This window comes from Aristolochia californica, unplaced genomic scaffold (genome assembly GCF_029961685.1).
Source record: "Aristolochia californica isolate CCGP_79_NKW_82.1479 unplaced genomic scaffold, dmAriCali1.0.hap1 SCAF_6, whole genome shotgun sequence".
NCBI classification, from domain to species: Eukaryota; Viridiplantae; Streptophyta; class Magnoliopsida; order Piperales; family Aristolochiaceae; genus Aristolochia; species Aristolochia californica.
The window spans coordinates 462,274-480,815 of record NW_027182257.1 but is presented as its reverse complement, the minus strand read 5'-3'; the positions used below and the strand labels follow the sequence as shown (position 1 = coordinate 480,815).

General features: G+C 37.3%; 3 protein-coding genes across 5 annotated transcripts; all 3 read right to left on the bottom strand.

Moving 5' to 3' along the window:
* Window positions 1-1,437: 1,437 nt before the first annotated feature.
* LOC137934973 (uncharacterized) lies at window positions 1,438-2,861 on the bottom strand. The gene has a single exon (XM_068779579.1). The coding sequence runs from the start codon at window positions 2,269-2,271 to the stop codon at window positions 1,840-1,842; it is 432 nt and encodes a 143-aa protein (XP_068635680.1). The 5' UTR covers window positions 2,272-2,861; the 3' UTR covers window positions 1,438-1,839.
* A 2,629-nt stretch (window positions 2,862-5,490) lies between these two features.
* Window positions 5,491-10,864, bottom strand: LOC137934792 (uncharacterized). 2 transcript variants are annotated; one of them, XM_068779322.1, is made up of 6 exons: window positions 10,453-10,864; window positions 9,776-9,906; window positions 8,660-8,782; window positions 7,196-7,323; window positions 6,284-6,549; window positions 5,491-5,966 (listed from the first exon to the last, which is right to left on the bottom strand). In XM_068779322.1, exons 1-6 carry the CDS (start codon window positions 10,634-10,636, stop codon window positions 5,953-5,955), a joined length of 846 nt encoding a protein of 281 aa, XP_068635423.1. In that variant the 5' UTR covers window positions 10,637-10,864; the 3' UTR covers window positions 5,491-5,952. The 2 variants fall into 2 exon arrangements, with proteins under 2 accessions (XP_068635423.1, XP_068635421.1); XM_068779320.1 differs by lacking the exon at window positions 5,491-5,966 and having other exon boundaries at window positions 6,014-6,549.
* A 1,405-nt stretch (window positions 10,865-12,269) lies between these two features.
* On the bottom strand, window positions 12,270-18,043 carry LOC137934916 (protein CYCLOPS-like). Of its 2 annotated transcripts, XM_068779504.1 has the most exons (12): window positions 17,743-18,043; window positions 16,945-17,161; window positions 16,188-16,231; window positions 15,884-16,021; window positions 15,468-15,516; window positions 15,320-15,372; window positions 14,490-15,157; window positions 14,347-14,393; window positions 14,194-14,239; window positions 13,792-13,840; window positions 13,297-13,425; window positions 12,270-12,770 (listed from the first exon to the last, which is right to left on the bottom strand). In XM_068779504.1, exons 2-12 carry the CDS (start codon window positions 17,134-17,136, stop codon window positions 12,647-12,649), a joined length of 1,539 nt encoding a protein of 512 aa, XP_068635605.1. In that variant the 5' UTR covers window positions 17,137-17,161; window positions 17,743-18,043; the 3' UTR covers window positions 12,270-12,646. The 2 variants fall into 2 exon arrangements, with proteins under 2 accessions (XP_068635605.1, XP_068635604.1); XM_068779503.1 differs by lacking the exon at window positions 17,743-18,043 and having other exon boundaries at window positions 16,945-17,274.
* Between the last annotated feature and the right edge of the window lie 499 nt (window positions 18,044-18,542).

Below are 18,542 nucleotides of genomic sequence, written 5' to 3'. Positions count from 1 at the left end.
TGACCGTTCAGCCTCGACCCTATGAAGATATCCCAGTCTCTGCTCTTGACGAATACCACGTCGGAAGCAATTTGATAGTCTTTACCATCTGAACCCCAGTTATATAATTGATGTAAGACTAACAAGTTCACGACATGAAGAACTAACATTCATACTAATATAAAAAAACACAGACAGATAAAGCCATAACTTTCCTATACAACAGAGCTCTTTTGATACCTACAGTATATATGGAGGTTTCAGCTCAATACCACATAGAGGGTGAGATCTTGGGGTTAAAGTCTCATGAGAATTTGAAGAATTGTGTATATGTGTGTTTGCAAGAAATATTCAAAAGAAAAACATTTCAAGAAATACATAATGAATTCTCATTACAAACAATCTACACAAAGACTAACATCATTGATCAAACTAGATACAAGAAAGAATATGAAGGACTAGCAAAAGAACTCGTGTACAAAATTATGCACTTACCTCAGGATGAAACACAAAAGAATACCTTTAGAAGAATCCAAAAAAAGACCTAGGTCTACTCTTCAGGCAGCTTTATGTTGGCTTCTCAATTCTCGAAGTCAATAATTAGAATAGCTCTATTTGGAATGATGATGCCAAGAAGAGAGCAGAAATTGAGATACGAAATTGGGAATTTGATGATCAAGAGAGCCGCCATGGATTCAATAACAAGTATTATCATCATTTGTTTTGGGACTCCAATATAAGGGTATTATTTAACAACAATGAAGCCCCCACTAAGCATTTGAAAATGTAGCTTCCATCAGCTAAACTAGAGCTTGGTCAAGGCCTATCTTACAGCAGGGAACTGACTCAAGTTTGTGAATTTTCAATAGAGAATCAGCAGTTTCTGTTGGGTTAACACCGGAGATAAGCAATCTCTTTACTGAAACACAGGGTCCCGAAGGCAACATTCTCAGATTCATCAACCATATTTCCCACTTTCAGCTGATCATGATGATCTGTGACTAGGCAATGAGATTAGATTGCAACACATGGAACTGAAATTCATGGGAAGTAATTTAGAAAAACTAATAGTTCACAAGCCAACTTCAGTCCTTTCTGCCTCTTTGGATTCAAATTAAATAGTGTAGTTGATCTCTCCCATAGCCATTCTCTCCAGAAGTTAGCTAAGCAGAGTATGAAAAAATAATTCCACCGACCATAATCTTGTAGAAGCAGAACTCTTCTAAAATACCTTTTGTTCCTCTCATTTTTCCATTCAAATTTTTAGTTTTATGTATGAAAAAGGATAGACTGGGAATGACGGCCACACCAGATGAGCAAGGAATTAACCAACACAATGTTTCAATCAGGCTCTCTACAGCACAAATTTCAAGATTCAGTTCTATTTGAAACCAGAACCGACTAAGATATGAACTGAAAAAGAATGTAACCAGAAATTATTAAAATGTTTATATTATTAATTTCATGATAAAATTTTACAAGAAAGATTATATATTGCCAAGGAAAGACAAACACCCGACACTCAGAAAACAGTACTCAGTTACTCTTTCAGAAACAAACCTAAAAATAAACAAACCAAGCCGCCACAATACTCTGCTCTGTCACCTTGGATAATTCTTTCTCACTCTGCAGTAGGTGAAGCTTCTGAGTTCCAGAAACAGAAACCTCCACACTCTCCTTTTCTTCTTCTTGGCCAAGGCAATGATCAAGTGATCGAGAGCTCTGATTCCATTGAAAGAAGTTGAAAGCCATTCACGAGCAGACAAGTGATTAAAGTTTCCAACAGACAGAATCAATGGTGTAGATTAATCTAATTTTTGCCACATAGAGAAATTGCTGAACAGGTAGTTTTAGATTAACCTAGTCGTACTTCTCCCTCCATGAGTAGACAAGGAAGAGAATCCAAGAGATGCTCAATAGAATATCTCCCACGACTTGACGAGGCAAATCGCGGGCAAGGTCTTCCAAGCGCCGTTCGAAATAAACCCTCCAGACAGCGCAAGCGAGGTGGAGGAGCGAGCATCCCCTGGCAAAGAAGCTTTGGAAATCTCTGTCCTTGACAAAAGCGACCATGAAGAGAAAGAAGCCAATGGTACAAAGTAGCATGCCGGAGAAGGCGTCAGATGTCTGGAGAAGGAGCTGATCGCGGGGAGTGGATCCCACGAGCCTGCTGGCGACCTCCGTGCCGTGACCAACCACAGATATCTCATTCTGGTAGAACATCATGAGTGCTCCGCAGGTGACGGCAATCGCCGAGTGAAGAAGACACATCACCATGAAACCTGACCCCATCTATCCCGATCAGGTATAACCAAAAGCCCTAACTCCACTCTCCCATACCCTCCAATGTTACCAGAAACGCGCCACCATTAATATAAACCGAAATCGCTAGCTCTGCAACTCCCAGCCAAAACAAGAACAGGGTTACTCTCAGCTTCAATTTCCGATTCTAGGTATCTAACCTTTCGGGGTCAGCGCCCGGCAGTGAATAGCCCGTGTCGTTTTTCTACAATTCCACCCACGATGATCCGATGGGTTTCATGGATCGGGGAACGCCTACCGAGATATGAGTGACACCCATGTCGATCCTTCGTCTTCTTCAGTCTACGAATCTACTCTCTCTCCGTATCTCCCGACCAACTCTCTTTCCCACGTTACAGTCTCTGGTAAGATTAACCCAATTTCACTCTTCCAGCTGTTCCCACTTCCTAGTGATTACTCTCCTGGGTTTTCTCCTCTCTCATCAAATAAATTACCCTGTTACACACTACAGAAACTGTCCAGATAATAAGAGTTCCATTTCCGGTAAGAACTCCTCTGCGGTCAAATGAAACAAAAGAATTCTGTTATTCAATTATACAGATAACAGATTCCCCCTGCCTTATCGTCTCCTTTGTTTGCATTCCGAAGAGAGCGAGAGCGATACCAGCAAGGAGACGAGATAATCACGCTTCCCCGAACCCCCAAAAATAAAAATAAAATATTAATTAAATTCAATATTCCTTACTTAAATTAAATAAAAATAGAAAACAAAAATAAATATATTTAAATATATAGTTCACTTGCACTTTCAGCAATAACGATTTCGATTTCACCAGAACATCCGATATCTATATCAGCTGATAAAGTTCCAGAAGTGTCGGCTAATCTTGTTGGTCAAGAAAAGGGGACGATGCTAAAAACCAAGACTAAATGTATTTCTGCAATCAGGGATCTATTCTGGTAGGACAGGCAACTAAAAGAAGCTTCCGAGGGGGCCAGGGAGAAGATGGCAGCTGGAAGCATCGCCCTATCTTTCTTGGAGCCAACGCCTCGCATCTGAGAATGGCTGAACGGATGATCTGTGATTCTCGGTTCTTGCGATTGAGGCACGTGAAGGGTGAAAAGAAAATTTAATTTTGAAGCGAGCAGCACCAGTTCTGGAGAATTTTAAAGGAACAGTGGATTATATGTTTATGTTACGGGTTGCAACTTGCAAGTGGGAAAGCTTATCCTTATTTTGATGATTTAATTAGCTCTATGCCTCTACCTGAATCTAATATAGTTTAATCTAATAAGAATGCAGAGCTCGATCTACAGGTAATACTCTCTCCCTCTCCTGTGCCCCTTAGTTCCTTCTCCTCCGTCTCGTCTCCTTTCCCTCCCTTTCCCCCGGTTCCCCCCTTCTTCTCTTATGTTATCTTCATCCACCCCTTTCATTCCGTCCCTTCCCTTCCTCTCCTTTGTCTCCTCTCCTTTCCCTCCCTCTCCCTCTTCTCTCCCCCGGTTTTCCCCCTCTTCGTGCCCATTTTTTGGACTTAACACTGTTTCACATGAGAGATATTATTTAACTTATCTGTTTTGGGAGATCTATTGAGCGGGTTGTGGATGAGATTTTAAGATTTTCTTATTCAATGATTCTAAGATTGACTGGGAAGCACAATCACGTCTTTCTCTTTCGTTTTCTTTTTCAGCTGTGAGCCACTATTTTCTTCTTCTGTTGTGAGCCACTATTTTCTTTTTCTGCTATGAGCTACTTTTTTTTTTTTTCTGTTGTGAGCCACTGTTAGATTGACGGGGAGGCTTTCAACTTTGATTTAGAAAAAAGGGTGAAGAGAGTTGTTGACTCGATTGACCAAGCTACATCAATTCCCTTACCAATTGAGTAGGCAAACCCAGTCTAATCAACCAAGTTTTGATCTAATCTTAGTCTTATAAGACATTGACCTAGATAGGAGTTTAGGTCTTGTTAACTCTGATCCAATTAATTTGAATTTTATAAAACAAGTATTATTGTGTGAATTTGTTGTTTCACTATAAAACTAGTTTTATTAGAGGTCCCATTAGACCTTTCAATATTGATTCTATTATGTATGACCGACAGAATGAATAGGTTTTATATCATGCCTTTTTGTGTTAAATAAATACTCTTTGCACCATTGACTGAAGGGAGTGATAGAGCTCTTCTATCTGTTTGCAATAATGAGGTTATAATTCTGATTAAGAAGGCTATCTTTGTGAAAAGAGATGAAGCAAAGGTAGGCCTTTGCATGGAGATGTTAAAAGAAAAGAATTGAGACATAAAAGAGAATATATGGTTGGTGGGGAATGGGTTTTGGTACCCAGACAAAAAATTTATGAATTTCTTTTGAAAAAATTTGAATGCTTCCCAGTTGCTTTAAATGCAATTATTATTCCTAATCCCTCATTCAATTAGGCATGGTTGTTCCTTGTGCTCCATTGACTGATGTGGGAGGTAATACCTGAGTAGATGTGGGAGGTAATACCTGAGTATATGCTTGGTCCTTTCACTCTCAAACACTCTAGAGGGTCTTCTATGTGCTAAGAAGTCGATGCAACGAAAGCAGCTCTTGTCTCTCACCAGACTTTACATCTTGTTTCCGGAGGGACAACTAATGAGGTAGGTGGTGTTGCTGACAAGCTTGTTTGAGGGAAGAAGTAAGACTTGACTCCAACACAATGAGTTAGAAAATTGCAAGAGGGGAGTCTTACCACTCATGTTAGTGCATTGTTGTGGCATTTGCAATTCATATATCACTTGTCTATTGGTTGGTCAAAGACACTTGGTAAAGAATTGCTCCTAAACTAGATTTAGTGGAGATTAAATACTTGAACAAACATTGTTACTGAGAATACCTTCTCTTCTTAAGAAATTCTGTCTCCATGTTGGTAAAATCAACTTCTTATCGAAGATGTGGATGGGATTGCAGCCACAGACTAGTGTCGGTTCAAGCAAAGCTGACATGATTATGTTTAAATCATTTTGGAGTTTTTTAGTGCTAATTAGGGTTGGTTTAATATAAGATTGTTTGGTCATGTATGATTGATCTTTGAGAATTGAATGCAAATGTGTCCTTGTGTGCATCAAGAACACATGTTTTGTAAGATGACAGAGATGGCTTGAATCAAGGTTTTATAACACAACATAAAACAAAGAAAATAAAGCAATAAATGATTCTACATATTTATTACATATGATTTTTAAAAAATAATCGATGATAAATTCTGAATACCTTTGTTGAAGTACTACAATATGGGGATTTATACATTCAATCATCTACTTAACTTTGATACATCCTCACTCTGCCAAATTGCCTCATCTAAATTTTTTGGAAGTCTTTTTGATAATAACTACTAATCAAATTTGATGTAGCCTTACATCATCTGAAATCAGCTCTCCTAAACTCCTAAATGAATCACATAATACCCAATAGGTATCGGTGAAGCGGACAACCCTGGCTGATATCGGTTACAAATGGGATGTGAGAATCAATAGGATAGGAATAAGGAACTCTGACACTGCAAAAGGACCAACTCAAAATATAGAAATCTCACCCAACGGTAAGCCAAGAGAAGGTGCAAAAGCTGACATGAAGCAAAAGCATCCATGAAATGGAGAATCCTACCAAATATGAAGACAGCCTTTCCCCATTATAGCCAAGTGAATTAGAGTAAGTTCTCTTTGGTGTTTCCTCAACTGTTAATACCTATTAAAATGAGGATGCCAACAAATATCAAGGAACAACTTTCAGGATTCGATAAAAAACTTAACAACAGTATGCATGATTAGGACCGTGGCATTTGGACACCTAATGGACAGGATACTCTGATTCCAATAATCAGGACATATGAATGGCAAAGAGACTTGGAAGCAAAGTAGATACAGAAAGCAGCAGAAGAGAAAATCAAAGCTGAAATATTAAAGGGAAAAGTGGCTGAATAAGCTTTTCATGCCTTCAACTCTCAGGTTTTCTCACTGAAATTAACAGTTGATTGAAAAGCTCAGACAGCCCAAGTATTTTACCGTATTTAACAGTTAGCCAGCCCATGGCAGAGAAATATGCTACAAGCACACATGCCCCCCTACATTGAGCAGCACAGACTGCAATATGAGATTTCGAAGAACTCCATTTTGCTGCCAACCTGAGTTTGGTTACTTGAAGAAATCTAATGAAGATTATGAAAAGGACCGAGATCAGCATCCCACAAATGAGTCCTGATGTTGCACCCAAAAAGATGTTTTGAGAACTTTCTCTATTGGTTGACAAGGAATCCATAAAGCTTGCGAAGCTGTTGATACATGAAAAGGGTCCGATTAGTTTTGGAGAGAAAAAAAATATAATTACACTTTATAAATACATTATGCATCATACATCTTATGTGGCAAAACTAGAAAAGTAAAATCAGAAATGGCCGTAGTAGAGAGTGAGATAATTGACAAAGGAAGAAGATAATCGTTTGACAAGAGTTTGGGCCTGTCATATCAGACCTAAAAGTACATCAGTTAGAATGGTTTCAAATATTAATTAAGACACCAACAAGAAAAAGAAACCAAAAATGACATGGATCGAATTTGCACAAAATGACTTGAAGAGAGAACCACACAATAGAGCTAGCAACTCATATAGCAGATACAATATGATTTATTTTTATTTTTTTTTGAAAAGGATGTATATATTAACAAAAAAGAATTACAACAGATACAACTTAGTTAGAACAAAGATTCGTCAATGATGCTCATATGCAACCACCACAGATAATGTAAGGGTCCATGAGAACTGCTGGAACCTTAGGTGGAGAAAAGGTACACTTCAAATTCTCAAAGCATCATACCCAGCAATTAGGCAGTTAACCTAGATTCAATCCTAATTCTAACTACATTCATGTGCAACAAAGACAACAAATAGGCAATTTATGTCCCTAAAATAACACTCACAACATGGAAGTTCTTCTAATCATCTCAAGCACAGAAGGATCTTCTTCTTGGCACTTGAAAAAACTGTCAAAGAACATATCCACTTTGGAATTGCTGGGCCTATACTTGCAGTCATACGTTTCATTCACCTGGCAAGAAGGCACTGTAATTAGGATGATTTCATCAAGAACCATGAAAAGTAAAACAGATGAAGCAATGTAAACACAGCAAGGAACACTCATACAATTGACAAATATGACACAGCTCGGAAAGCTTGATATCATAAGATACATAGGCTATTATGTTTCTATTGGAATAGTCCCACATTAGAAAGATATTGTGCTTAGCATTTGCAAAAAGGCTTTCTAACTTTTGTTAGTAATTTTAGGATAGACTTCGACCCAATTTTAATATAACATTAGAGCACATACCTCAACATGGGCCTCAACCAAAAAAAATGATCGAGATTAGCAGCCATAAAGAGGGTCTACACTTGAGAGGGAGTGTTAAAATAGTCTAACATAGATCCAAGATTGGAAGTATCCTATCTTTAATATTTGGGAAGATGTTTCCTAGCTTTGGCTGGTCATTTTGGAATAGACTTGAACCCAATTTTAACAGTTTCTAAAATGTTTTGAGAAGAACAAAGCCAAATTTCCAGCCTTCCACATTGATGACCATAAATCTTTCTAAAGTTTTCTGAGGTGTGCAAATTTAGATGAAATCTATTCATCCTGTAATCATGCACAAACGTGTAATAAACCTCAAGACTAACTCCTAAGAAGAAATCATGTATACAATTATTGGACTGTCAAAAATTTCCTCAACAGCACAATTAATCAACTGACCCCTCGTACAAGAATATGTACTACACAAGCACTTCCAAGGCTCTGTATTTCTCTGTTGAGCATCTACAGAATTTGAATTCTAATAGCATCGTTTGTTAATTGATCATTATTCCAATACTCCTCAAAAGCACATTTTTCTCAATATAAAAAAAAACGGATTGGAAAAGATCAATTCTAAATACAGTTAAGCCTTACCTTTTGTGAAACTCTAAATTCTGAGGCCTGCATGTTGGCCATAAATGAAAGAACGTATACAGACATGAATCATCAGTACAGAAGTTGCTGATAGTTTCACTTTAAAGGTGCTTAAAGTCCAAACATAAAGATACAGTGAGCTTACAGAAGCTTAAACTTGGAACAACATTTTTCATGCTTAGATAAAAGAACAAGACAAATTTCCATCCTATGAACAATTAATTGTAATAAATACAATCATCATAATGAAAAACGGTAATCCAATTTTGATTAGAACCTTTATATAAAAGCTCTTTGTAGTGTTCCCAATAAAATAGGGAATTAAACATTTATCCGTGAATTGAGAATTTTTTTATGGATCCAAAACAACATTTAGAAGTGCAGGAAGTTACATAAGTGTTAGCAAAACAGGACAAGAGTTGCCACAATTTGCATAAAATACCTTAAATTTATCTTTTATCAACCATGCAGTGCCAAAGCCAGGCCTGCAGTCAAGAGGAAGGGCCTCCTTTGGAGCCTCCGCCACTGCATATCGTCTCTCACCAGAAGTTTCCTCATATTCCACCTGAAAAACGAGCTTAAATTAACTAGAGAAAGAATCCTAATCTGAGCAGATATTTTACATATATAATTTAATGAGTGAAAAATCATGCAAAAAGGTACCTAATTGGTTTTTTTGTTGTTTTGTGTGTGTGTGTGTGTGTGTGTGTGTGCCAAATAAAGGACTAACATAAAACCTCATCAACATGGATGGGCCGCATGTAAAATTATAAAGATGATAATAGTAATCAAGTAAAGAAGAGTTTTTGAGATGCTCTGCACACAATGATAAACTTGTTAGAAGAGTTCTGTAAGTTTAGAGAGAGTAACAAGCAAGAAATAGAGGAAGATTGAAAAATATATGGATGACTTAAAAAAGGCCAACCCAGCAATGGAACCAGCAGATGATACAACAGAAAAGACCAAAACTGGCTGGCCACATCAAAGTTGTGACAAGGCTCAGATGCCGATTATGACAATGATGATGATGGATATGCAAACCAGGAGATGCATCTATATCAATTGGTTAGCAAGCACACGCTGGGTTCCTGTCATTTTGTAAAGGCAGAAAAAGCAAAGAAAAAAAAAAAGGTGTCATCAGGAAAATTTTGAAAGACATCATAAGACTGGGATAGGAGAGAAATAAGTAATGTCTCAAAACACCTACCTACACATAAGAATCACAAACCTTATATTCCACAACATGAAGAAAACCAATGTTTCTAAACTGGAATGAAACACAAGGAGGCATGGTGAACAAACATAGTTGACAAAAGATAACAATGCAAAATTGAAGAACTGAAAACGGCTCAAAGCATTGGATATGAGAGCTTAAACGAAAATATTATTCTCAAAAAAAGACAATAAGCAGCTTAATTCTACTTTTCTAGCTCATTTAGGTGTTAACAAATCAACAGAAAATGCCAAATCTAGACATGATTCTTCATTATCCAAAGTCTACAGAGTGTACAGCTGTGTTTTTTCTAATATGACCTAATAAAAAGATCAGGGTATTTACCTTGAAGACAGAAGCCCAGTAGTAATCATATCGACATCTAAACTTTCTTCTTTCCATAGGATAAAACACATGTTTAGCATTGTAATTGAGGACACCAAGTTCACAGACTTTCGTTGACCTCAGATCCACTCCTGAACATCACCAAATATCATCTTCCTTAAATTCAAATGATAAAATATTTAGAATAAGCAACTGCAGAAATACCGACAGTACATGAAGTTAAGGAAAAGTTTATTCTTAGTATTTTCGAAAACACCCACAGACCATACTGCTGGGCAGAAAAATTTCCGCGTCATTTCCATATGTCAGTTATTCTTATAGTAGCAAACTTTTCTAAAAAGTAACTTGAACAAAATTTCATCTCCTAACTGACGGTGCGTACAAAAGTCGCCCAGCTTACTAAAGCTAAAGGGCAAACAATTACCCAAAATAAAAAAATTAAACATAATCAACCAACTTAACAACGACAAACAGCCGAGGGTAAGGTCAAGCGAATTTCGATCAGGCAAACACTTGAATAAATAATACGACATAATACATTCGAATCGTTGCCAGAACTAAAGTTTAAATAAACAGCTCTCAACAGAAGAAACCCTAACATTAAGAACAGATTTCAAGTATAAATAACAGGAAAATAAAACAACCCCATGGCAAAAAATAAAAAAAAAGCAACTCACTGCTTGACACGATCCTGCACTGTGCATCAAAAAAAGCCGGACCAGAGTCGAACAAATTGCCAATCACGACCGCAACAAACCCGAACAGGAACGAAAACACGAACGAAACGATCAAAACAAAAATAAGAGTAAAAAAAAACCGGAACAAGTTCCTCCTGCCATTATTTATCACAGGGGAATCCATGAACAACCAGACTAAGCCGAATTCATGGCAGATTTATCCTTCTCTCCACGATTCCCTAACACCGGAGACAGCCACCGGTGATCGGGAGAGACGAACTGGAAAGGGGAGAGCTCAGGGGTGAGGAAGCTATGTTGCGTGAATGGGGCGCTGGGTTGGATTTTGTCGGGAGGCATTTATTGCGTTTTCAAGTGGGAGGTGCTTGTCCGACGGCTAGACCGGGAAGTCTGAGTGGAGAAAGAAACAAAATTGGTGGCAAATGCAGATTTTTGTTCGCGGGAATCAAATATGAGATCTTTCTTTCGTCTAATTACATACGTACCCTTTGAATATGTTTGAAAATCATGGTCTGACGACTCGCCAATTCAACTAGGTTTTTTACCTGGCCGAGTCGGTTCCTGGGGTCAGAACCGCCCGTGCACCTGACATCCTACATTTAAAGAATCAGGTCGACTCGGATTTTCAAGACTCTGAGTCGGGTCCTAAGTTCGAATAAACCTTGGTTTCAATACCTACATACTTGGTTCCTTACTAATAATCATATACGTTTATAATATATAATTTTCATAATTTGTTTAATATTAATTAAATAAAAACCTCAATTGATTGGTGAAAATAATCTCATAGAGGTTAATGTCGTATAAATTTATAATTATTAGTAAAAAAACTTGTTAATTTTGACTAGTCTGAGATAAACGTTTTTAAATTCATTTTGAGTACTTTTATTTTCTAAATGTTGAAAAATAAGAGAGAGAAAACAATTAATCTTTTTCAATACAAGATGACAACAATGAAGGGCAGACGAAAGAATCGTCACTAACCAAGTTTATTTACTCTAAAGTGAACTTAAATCAAAAGAGAACTAGTCCGTCGGACACCTCTCCTATTGCTTCCCATGATTAGGACCCTCTTCGTGTAAAAGAGTCTCATCCGTGGAGACAATGAGAGGGGGATACCTGAAATCTCGAGTACAAATGTTCTATTTATTTTTTTACACAGATTGTAAAGTTGGGTCCAAGGTCCATCCCAGAATGATTAGTTAACTTAGGAATCCTCTTTTCCAACTAATAAACTCAAGACTTTTGTACTCACTAATTTATATAGGACTATTCCTTAACACTCCCTCTCATGTGTAGGCCCTCTTTTATGTTTCTACATGTGGATAATTTGGGTGAAAGTCCTCATATGAGTACCTGCTATGATACCATGTGAAGTTGGGTCCAAAGCCTATCCCAGAATGACTAATCAACTTAAGAAACCTTTTTTCTAACTAATAAATTCAAAATTTTTCTACTCACTAATATATGTGTGACTATTCCTTAACACATATGGTTTTTTTTTTTTTATTCCACTAACGTTGTTCTTTATGGGCATAGACAGCTATCTCAAAGAATTAAAAATGCCTGAGATGGCAATTTTAAAAATAACATGTAGAATGTAAGTGGGTAATTTGTTAAAACAGATTCAATGAGTTGCAGTATGCAATTCTATAGTGGAATTCAGGTCATGATTATTAGATCTTGTTGCATAAATAATTGCAAATCGGGAATTTATATCTGACAATCCAAGAAAGTCCATGTTATTTAATATTTGACTGATCAGGCCTGTTGTGATTCCATGCTATTTGACAAGAAGGTGAAATAAACAGGTACCTAAGATTTTTTATACATATTGCCCAATAAACTGTCATGAAGCCAAAGTCCAAACAAATATTAGCCTGCCAAACATATCATCGGATATAACATGTTATGTGTATCAGAAACACATCCAAACAAGAACCTTAACTGGTGAATGTGAGGTACAACCCTACAAGAGGGTTGTGTAGCTGAATGTGAAGAATAAGATGTGAATTTGATACTATTCAATTTTGTTTCTACATGTTATCTGCATAAGTTCGGTTATGGTAAAAAGTATCGAATCGAACCATGGAAGTAGTGTGACATCCCTTAAAAGCATGTCGACACATGCACTCTGTTCATTGAAACATCAAGTAGACTGGGATATCGGTTTGTCTTACATCTTGCCAGACTCCGATAGGATCCTTTCAATTTCGTCCAAAAGGCGCTCCTTTTCATTTGCCAAATCATCATTTTGCTTCTGAAGCTCTTCGATCTGTTTTGTTTGCTCAGAATCCTTCCTGAAATCAAAGAGTAAACTCGCCTAAGAAGAAGTGATTGTGAATGTGCAGGGGCTGTCGGGTGGTGCTTTCTAGTGGATCCAACTAGTGCTTTTTGTGGAGCATGGTAAGCTAGAATTTACAATAATTGCAGCTTATTTCTCCTCTTTAGAGGTTAAACAGGATACTCTTGATAAGGAGGCAGCATGCTAATGATATGGAATCACAAATCGGTACACTAGCAAATGATGGAGAAGTTAATCTAAAGATAATACACAGCAGGTAGAAAAAAACTAATGTTTAAACACATCATTATACAGCCATGATACGAATGAAGTTAGAAGAAACAGGCAAGTTTGGCAACCTGGGCAATCACTTGATATGAATGCTTAGAGGGTGATCATATCCCGTAATGAAAAATACCATGTACAACAGGATATAACCATGGTAATTTGTTTTTAATGACCTTAGCTATCTAAGACAAATTTACTAATGAGGCAAAACATGACAATAATTTCTATTTACTGAAAGCGATAGTGGTATGCACCTGTTCATAAAAGACAAATTAAGTTTGAGTGATCGCACTTCCTTCTCGAGATTTTCACACCGCTTTAGAACAGCTTGCATATCTGATGGAATCGCTGGTGTCATGTTTCTTTCCTTTGCCTCTGCCATTCTAAATTACCAACAAGAAATTAAATAAAAGAACCAAAAAAACACAGAGGCAAACTGAAGTCTTCCATTAACTGTCCCCAAAAATAAAAATAAAAGATGTTAGCAAAAGAAATAATTATCAAGTTTTCATACAGAAGCATGACTTGAAAATACAAAACCTAAAAGACCCAACCTAAAATATTTGAAAACAAAATTATGAATTCCATTCCACAAACAGATCCCTTGCAGAAACCAGAAAGGAGTCGATTCAAACTCAGGAAGACCCAAAATTTTCAAATTTTAGTTTCTAAATCCATATTGAATGCATGTTACTGAAATTTATCCATTTTCTTCAATTAGGATAAGCTACAAAGTTAACACTACATACTTTCTTGATCGCTCCACCCTGCGCTTCTTTGTAGGGTCCCCCTTGTCCACTGCAGAAACTTCTTTTAAGTTAGAATCAAAGTACAAAAGGTAAATAAGTGCAGCAGACAAGCAGAATTTAATTTTTGTCATCTGCAAGAGTTTTTCTATTTTTGCAATAAAACTACCTAATCTACAATGAAATTTAGTCTTCTTATTTTTTTGGTGAATTTTAGTCTTCCTATTTGACTACTTGTATGGACAATCAAATCTGGTAAAGTTTCTGAATTCTTGTAAATAAAAGAGACATACGGCTATAGGAAAGTAGATGAGGTCTAGATTGCAACTAGAGACGTATAAGAAAAGAGTCTTAGATATGAAAAAATAAACCAAAAAGTAAGCTTTAATACTTTAATATCAATACCTGAACCTCCTGATGTCAAAGATCCCATCCGAATTAGACTTCCTCTCTGCAACGATAGCATAAGCACGGTGCACAATGAATGAATACTTCAAAGCAAAAATATTCCAACAGAACTGAAAGCAATTATTCCAAACTTAAGTCCATCGGACTTACCTTCTGCTCATCCTTTTCATTATTCTCAAATATCCTTTCCCTGAACTCTGTGATGCAGAAGAAAATCAAATCCTTAAAAAATAGTGATATAGTCTGCTCACCTAGCCAACATGCTACAAAATATTGTGAGTGTTACCACACACCTTTGCCTTTAGAACCATGATTAGCACTGCCACTCCTTATTTGTTTCCTTGAGCTCTCACAGACAGATAATGCTTGTCCTGAGCTTGTGGGTCCATCACATACATCTAAACCAGTAGATAATACAGGTGCTGCAGCTGATGACTCACTCTGTGAAGGTTCTTGGGACACAGAAGTCCTCTGCACAGGATTTACAGGTGCAACAAAATTTTCTATATCTATTTCTATACATTCTTCAACTGTTTGTAGATTTCCAAAATCCTTCAGTTGCATGAGAGATGCTCCTTGAAAAGTTCCTAATGAATTAGGCATCTGGTTTGCTGCCTCTTCATCATTGCTCATGTTGGTAGTGCCTTCTTGAGACCCATAATATCCAAAAGAACTAGCTCTGACAAGTTCCTTGTCGACATGGTTGCTGAGCTTCTTGCGCTCGAGAGTACCCTTCAGCATACTCACCACAGAGGAAACAGCATCTTGAGTGGGCATTGTTGGAATGCTGAATGGTGATGAAGGTGAATTGGATGGAGAGAAGAATGTCCCTAGTTGACCTGACACTTCGCCTATTAGAGCATCGGAAGTGCCATCCATGGGATTGAAGGTGCCTCCACAAGCGTTGGGCATCGGTTCAACCCCACTTGACATTTGGATTTGCGTTGCAGCATACCTCCTCCTGAAAGACATGGGATATCCACATGAAGGCTCTACAGCAGTAAAGTTTGTACATTAATTCAAGAACAAATATGCTGTCATGTCTCTTGAGATGTACATCAGCGTGGATCAAATTACAGATGTTCAAATTCATCTCATTGTACTTGGAAAGAAATGAAGTTACCGTAGTTCAGAGGATCTGCTCCTTGTCATTGGTTGAGAGCTTTGAAACCATGCCTGCAAAATGATAAAGAACGAGATTATGAGCCAAATGAACAAATCAATCATCCACTATCTTATTGATATCCACGAGGAAGATGTGATAAGCAAACCTTGGCCAAGAACAAATTACTAGCCTGTACTCCTTTTTCGACTACATTCCTGATAAAAATAGGAAATATAGTTAATTACAGATTAATAAGGAGCTGAAACATTTCATTAGATAACTACCCCTTAACAGGAAATCTTGTTTGTTTATTATTCTGAACATATACATAGGATTTCCAATCTCAAATATGTCAAATGTAATAAAAAAGACAGTACAGATCAGTCTTTAGAAGATATCAAGTGCATGGCAGTAATACTTTTCCAAATGAAAATTCTTCAAAGGAATTAGAATCAGCTAGCTTGATACATGCATCTAGGGCATGGATAAAGATGCAATTAACTTTTTTGGCACACATTACACCACAATCCTAAATTCTGCCATGATATGTCTGAAGATTTGGTACAAACTCCTTGAGGCTACCTGAGTGGCAGCTGGTTGTCATATGAAGTTTCCTCAAGCATGTTCACGTTTTGCTGAGATAAATTGCTGTTGCCACGTTTGTTGTGAAGTGTGGCCCCGTTTGGTTGAGTAGATAAAGCGGCAAGTTCAGTGGACAGCCTGCATTTTAGACATGGATGGATATTATAAGAATGTTCTAGTAGAAACATGGTTGACACAAAGCTAGAGATATCGAATACTAATGTTACAAATATTCAATCTAAGTAAAACTTTAAACAAAAAATGCATCTGCCATCATTGGAGACATTAAGAATATGAATTTCACCTTCTAGATGCTTGACGAGTACGTTGTGATATGCTTCCATTAATCTGCAAGGATAGCATCTCTATTAAAGATTGAAGTCTGGGAGGAAACCTAGTAGGAACCAAACTAGCATTTCAAGTACATTAGTAGGAGGCATAAACAACAAACAGACTATCACTGTAACAAATCAGAATCATGACTTCTTCTCCCTTTGAAGTGATCAGTGTTACAGGGACAGAAAAGACTAAGAACTCATACTTTGATTTTCAGTAATATTCTTGGCCATGGAGTGTATGCCTGTGTATTTATGTATGTATGTCCTTATTCAGTTATATGCAAGACCATTAGAAGCATTGAATAAATTACACAGGGGCTAAAGAGTAGCAGATTTCACTATAAAAGTAAAACAACGAGCAAGTCACGGCAGAAACTTGGTGCCTGTGGGAAAACAACAAAGTTTTTGACAGAGGAGAAACAAACAAACAGCAGTTGTAGTAAAGTACTAAATTCATGGCAGTCATCTTCCAAATGAAGCTCAGATTCAAACATAAAGCGAATCTTTTTGAAAAACAACTAAGAAAGCCCACTTGATTAGCTTCATCCTGATCAAGACCTGTGGAGTTTATCATTTGGTGCCAAACAACAAGAAAAGAATGTCGAGCAGAGCTCTTAGTAGGCTCAATTTGAACTTTCAGTTTTAATGTTGTTGACTAAAATTTCCATTATCATAAACTTTAAAGAGCATAAATATAAAAAAGGCGCAGTGAAAATTGCTTGCCTCTCCATTCGTGAGCCAACTATTGAAGAGCTCCTCACTGTCTGCTCGAAATGTCTGAGACAGATTCTTAAACCCTAGAGTCTCCATGGTTGGAGCTGCCATGCCTATAGAGCCTTCCATCAAGGTTTTCAAGAAAATCTCTTCACTTGAATTTCTGTACAAGTCCGAAAAAGTCCTCCCAACTGTCTCCATGAAAATCTTCTCTGCAGCAGCGATCCTGTGAGATGACTGAGATTGTAGTGGACTTGGATTATGATGATTAATTCCTGCTAGCTGTGAAGAATCGTTTACTAATTCATTCTCACTTCCATCTTCAATCATATTATCTGATAATCCACCTCTTCACAATATGGAAATACAAAAACCACTTAGAGAACTTAAAGGAACTAAAAACATATGTCACAGAAGTTACTAACCCAACTAAGACATTTGATTTCGCCTATAATCTCAAGTTCCCGGTAGACCTTCTCGTCTTCAACATGAATAAATGAAGTAAATTAAAGCAACAGAATCCAACTCAGTGAAAAACTCCCACGCGAACTTCCCGGAGATCGATAAATGAATTTCCCCTTAAATTTCGAGAAAGAATAAACTAAACAACATTTGTAAGCCGATGCAAATTGCTCATCTAGCAAAAGACGAAGTGCAATATAGCAGACGAAGAAAAGCTACAAATAACAAAAACCTTTAAAAAACAACAAACATAGACACTACTCAGAACCTGAGAGAAAGAAAAATAAAAAATTTCTCTTGCCACCACTAAACCCCACGCGTACGCAATACAATAAATCAACTCACCTGGATTTTCACATAGTTTAAGCATTAAAAAACTAGCAAACAAACGAATCTTCCATTTTGCTGTCCTTGAGATTCCGAAGCCGAATAATGTCTTTTTCTGTAGAGGAAAGCAACTCTACGTTCCCAAGGTGGGTGAAACTGGATGGTGGTGAATCGCAAATCCATAAACTACAGCGGAAATCATTCCGGAAATGTTTACAGAGCTACTCATCGGATGCAAACGGAAGAAAATAATTTGAAATTGGGGTGGATGGAGACGGAAATTGGCGCGACGGCAGCCTTGACAAGTTAGCTGCTGCCACTTTCATTATTTTAGTCGAGCGGCGGTTGGACCCAGAATCTTTGGGAGCGGTTTACATTCACATTCGTGGCTTTTATAAATTTATACACAGGAAATCACATGAACCCAACGTCAAATGATGAGCCATATATTAGATCACCTGGACTGTTTGGTCCACGAAACATCTCATGGGACCCTCAAGTGACGAACAACTAATGAATTTACATGGTATTCGAAGATTGACCTCTATAAGTGAGGTTAATGAGTACAAAGAGAGAAAAGAGAATTCAGCAGTCAATGGAAGGAGAGTGAAGGAGCTTAAATTTAATTCACTTGGAATACATCCTTTTCAAATTGAGTTACTCCTTTTTTATGGGTTTTTTTTAAGAGATCAAGCAAAGCCTGCCATGACATAAACAATTACCTAACATCACTCCTTTGGTAGTTTTTCTACCAAATCAAATAACTAATTCAAAAATATCAACAGCTGCCCATGGTCATGGCCTATTTGAGATGGTGA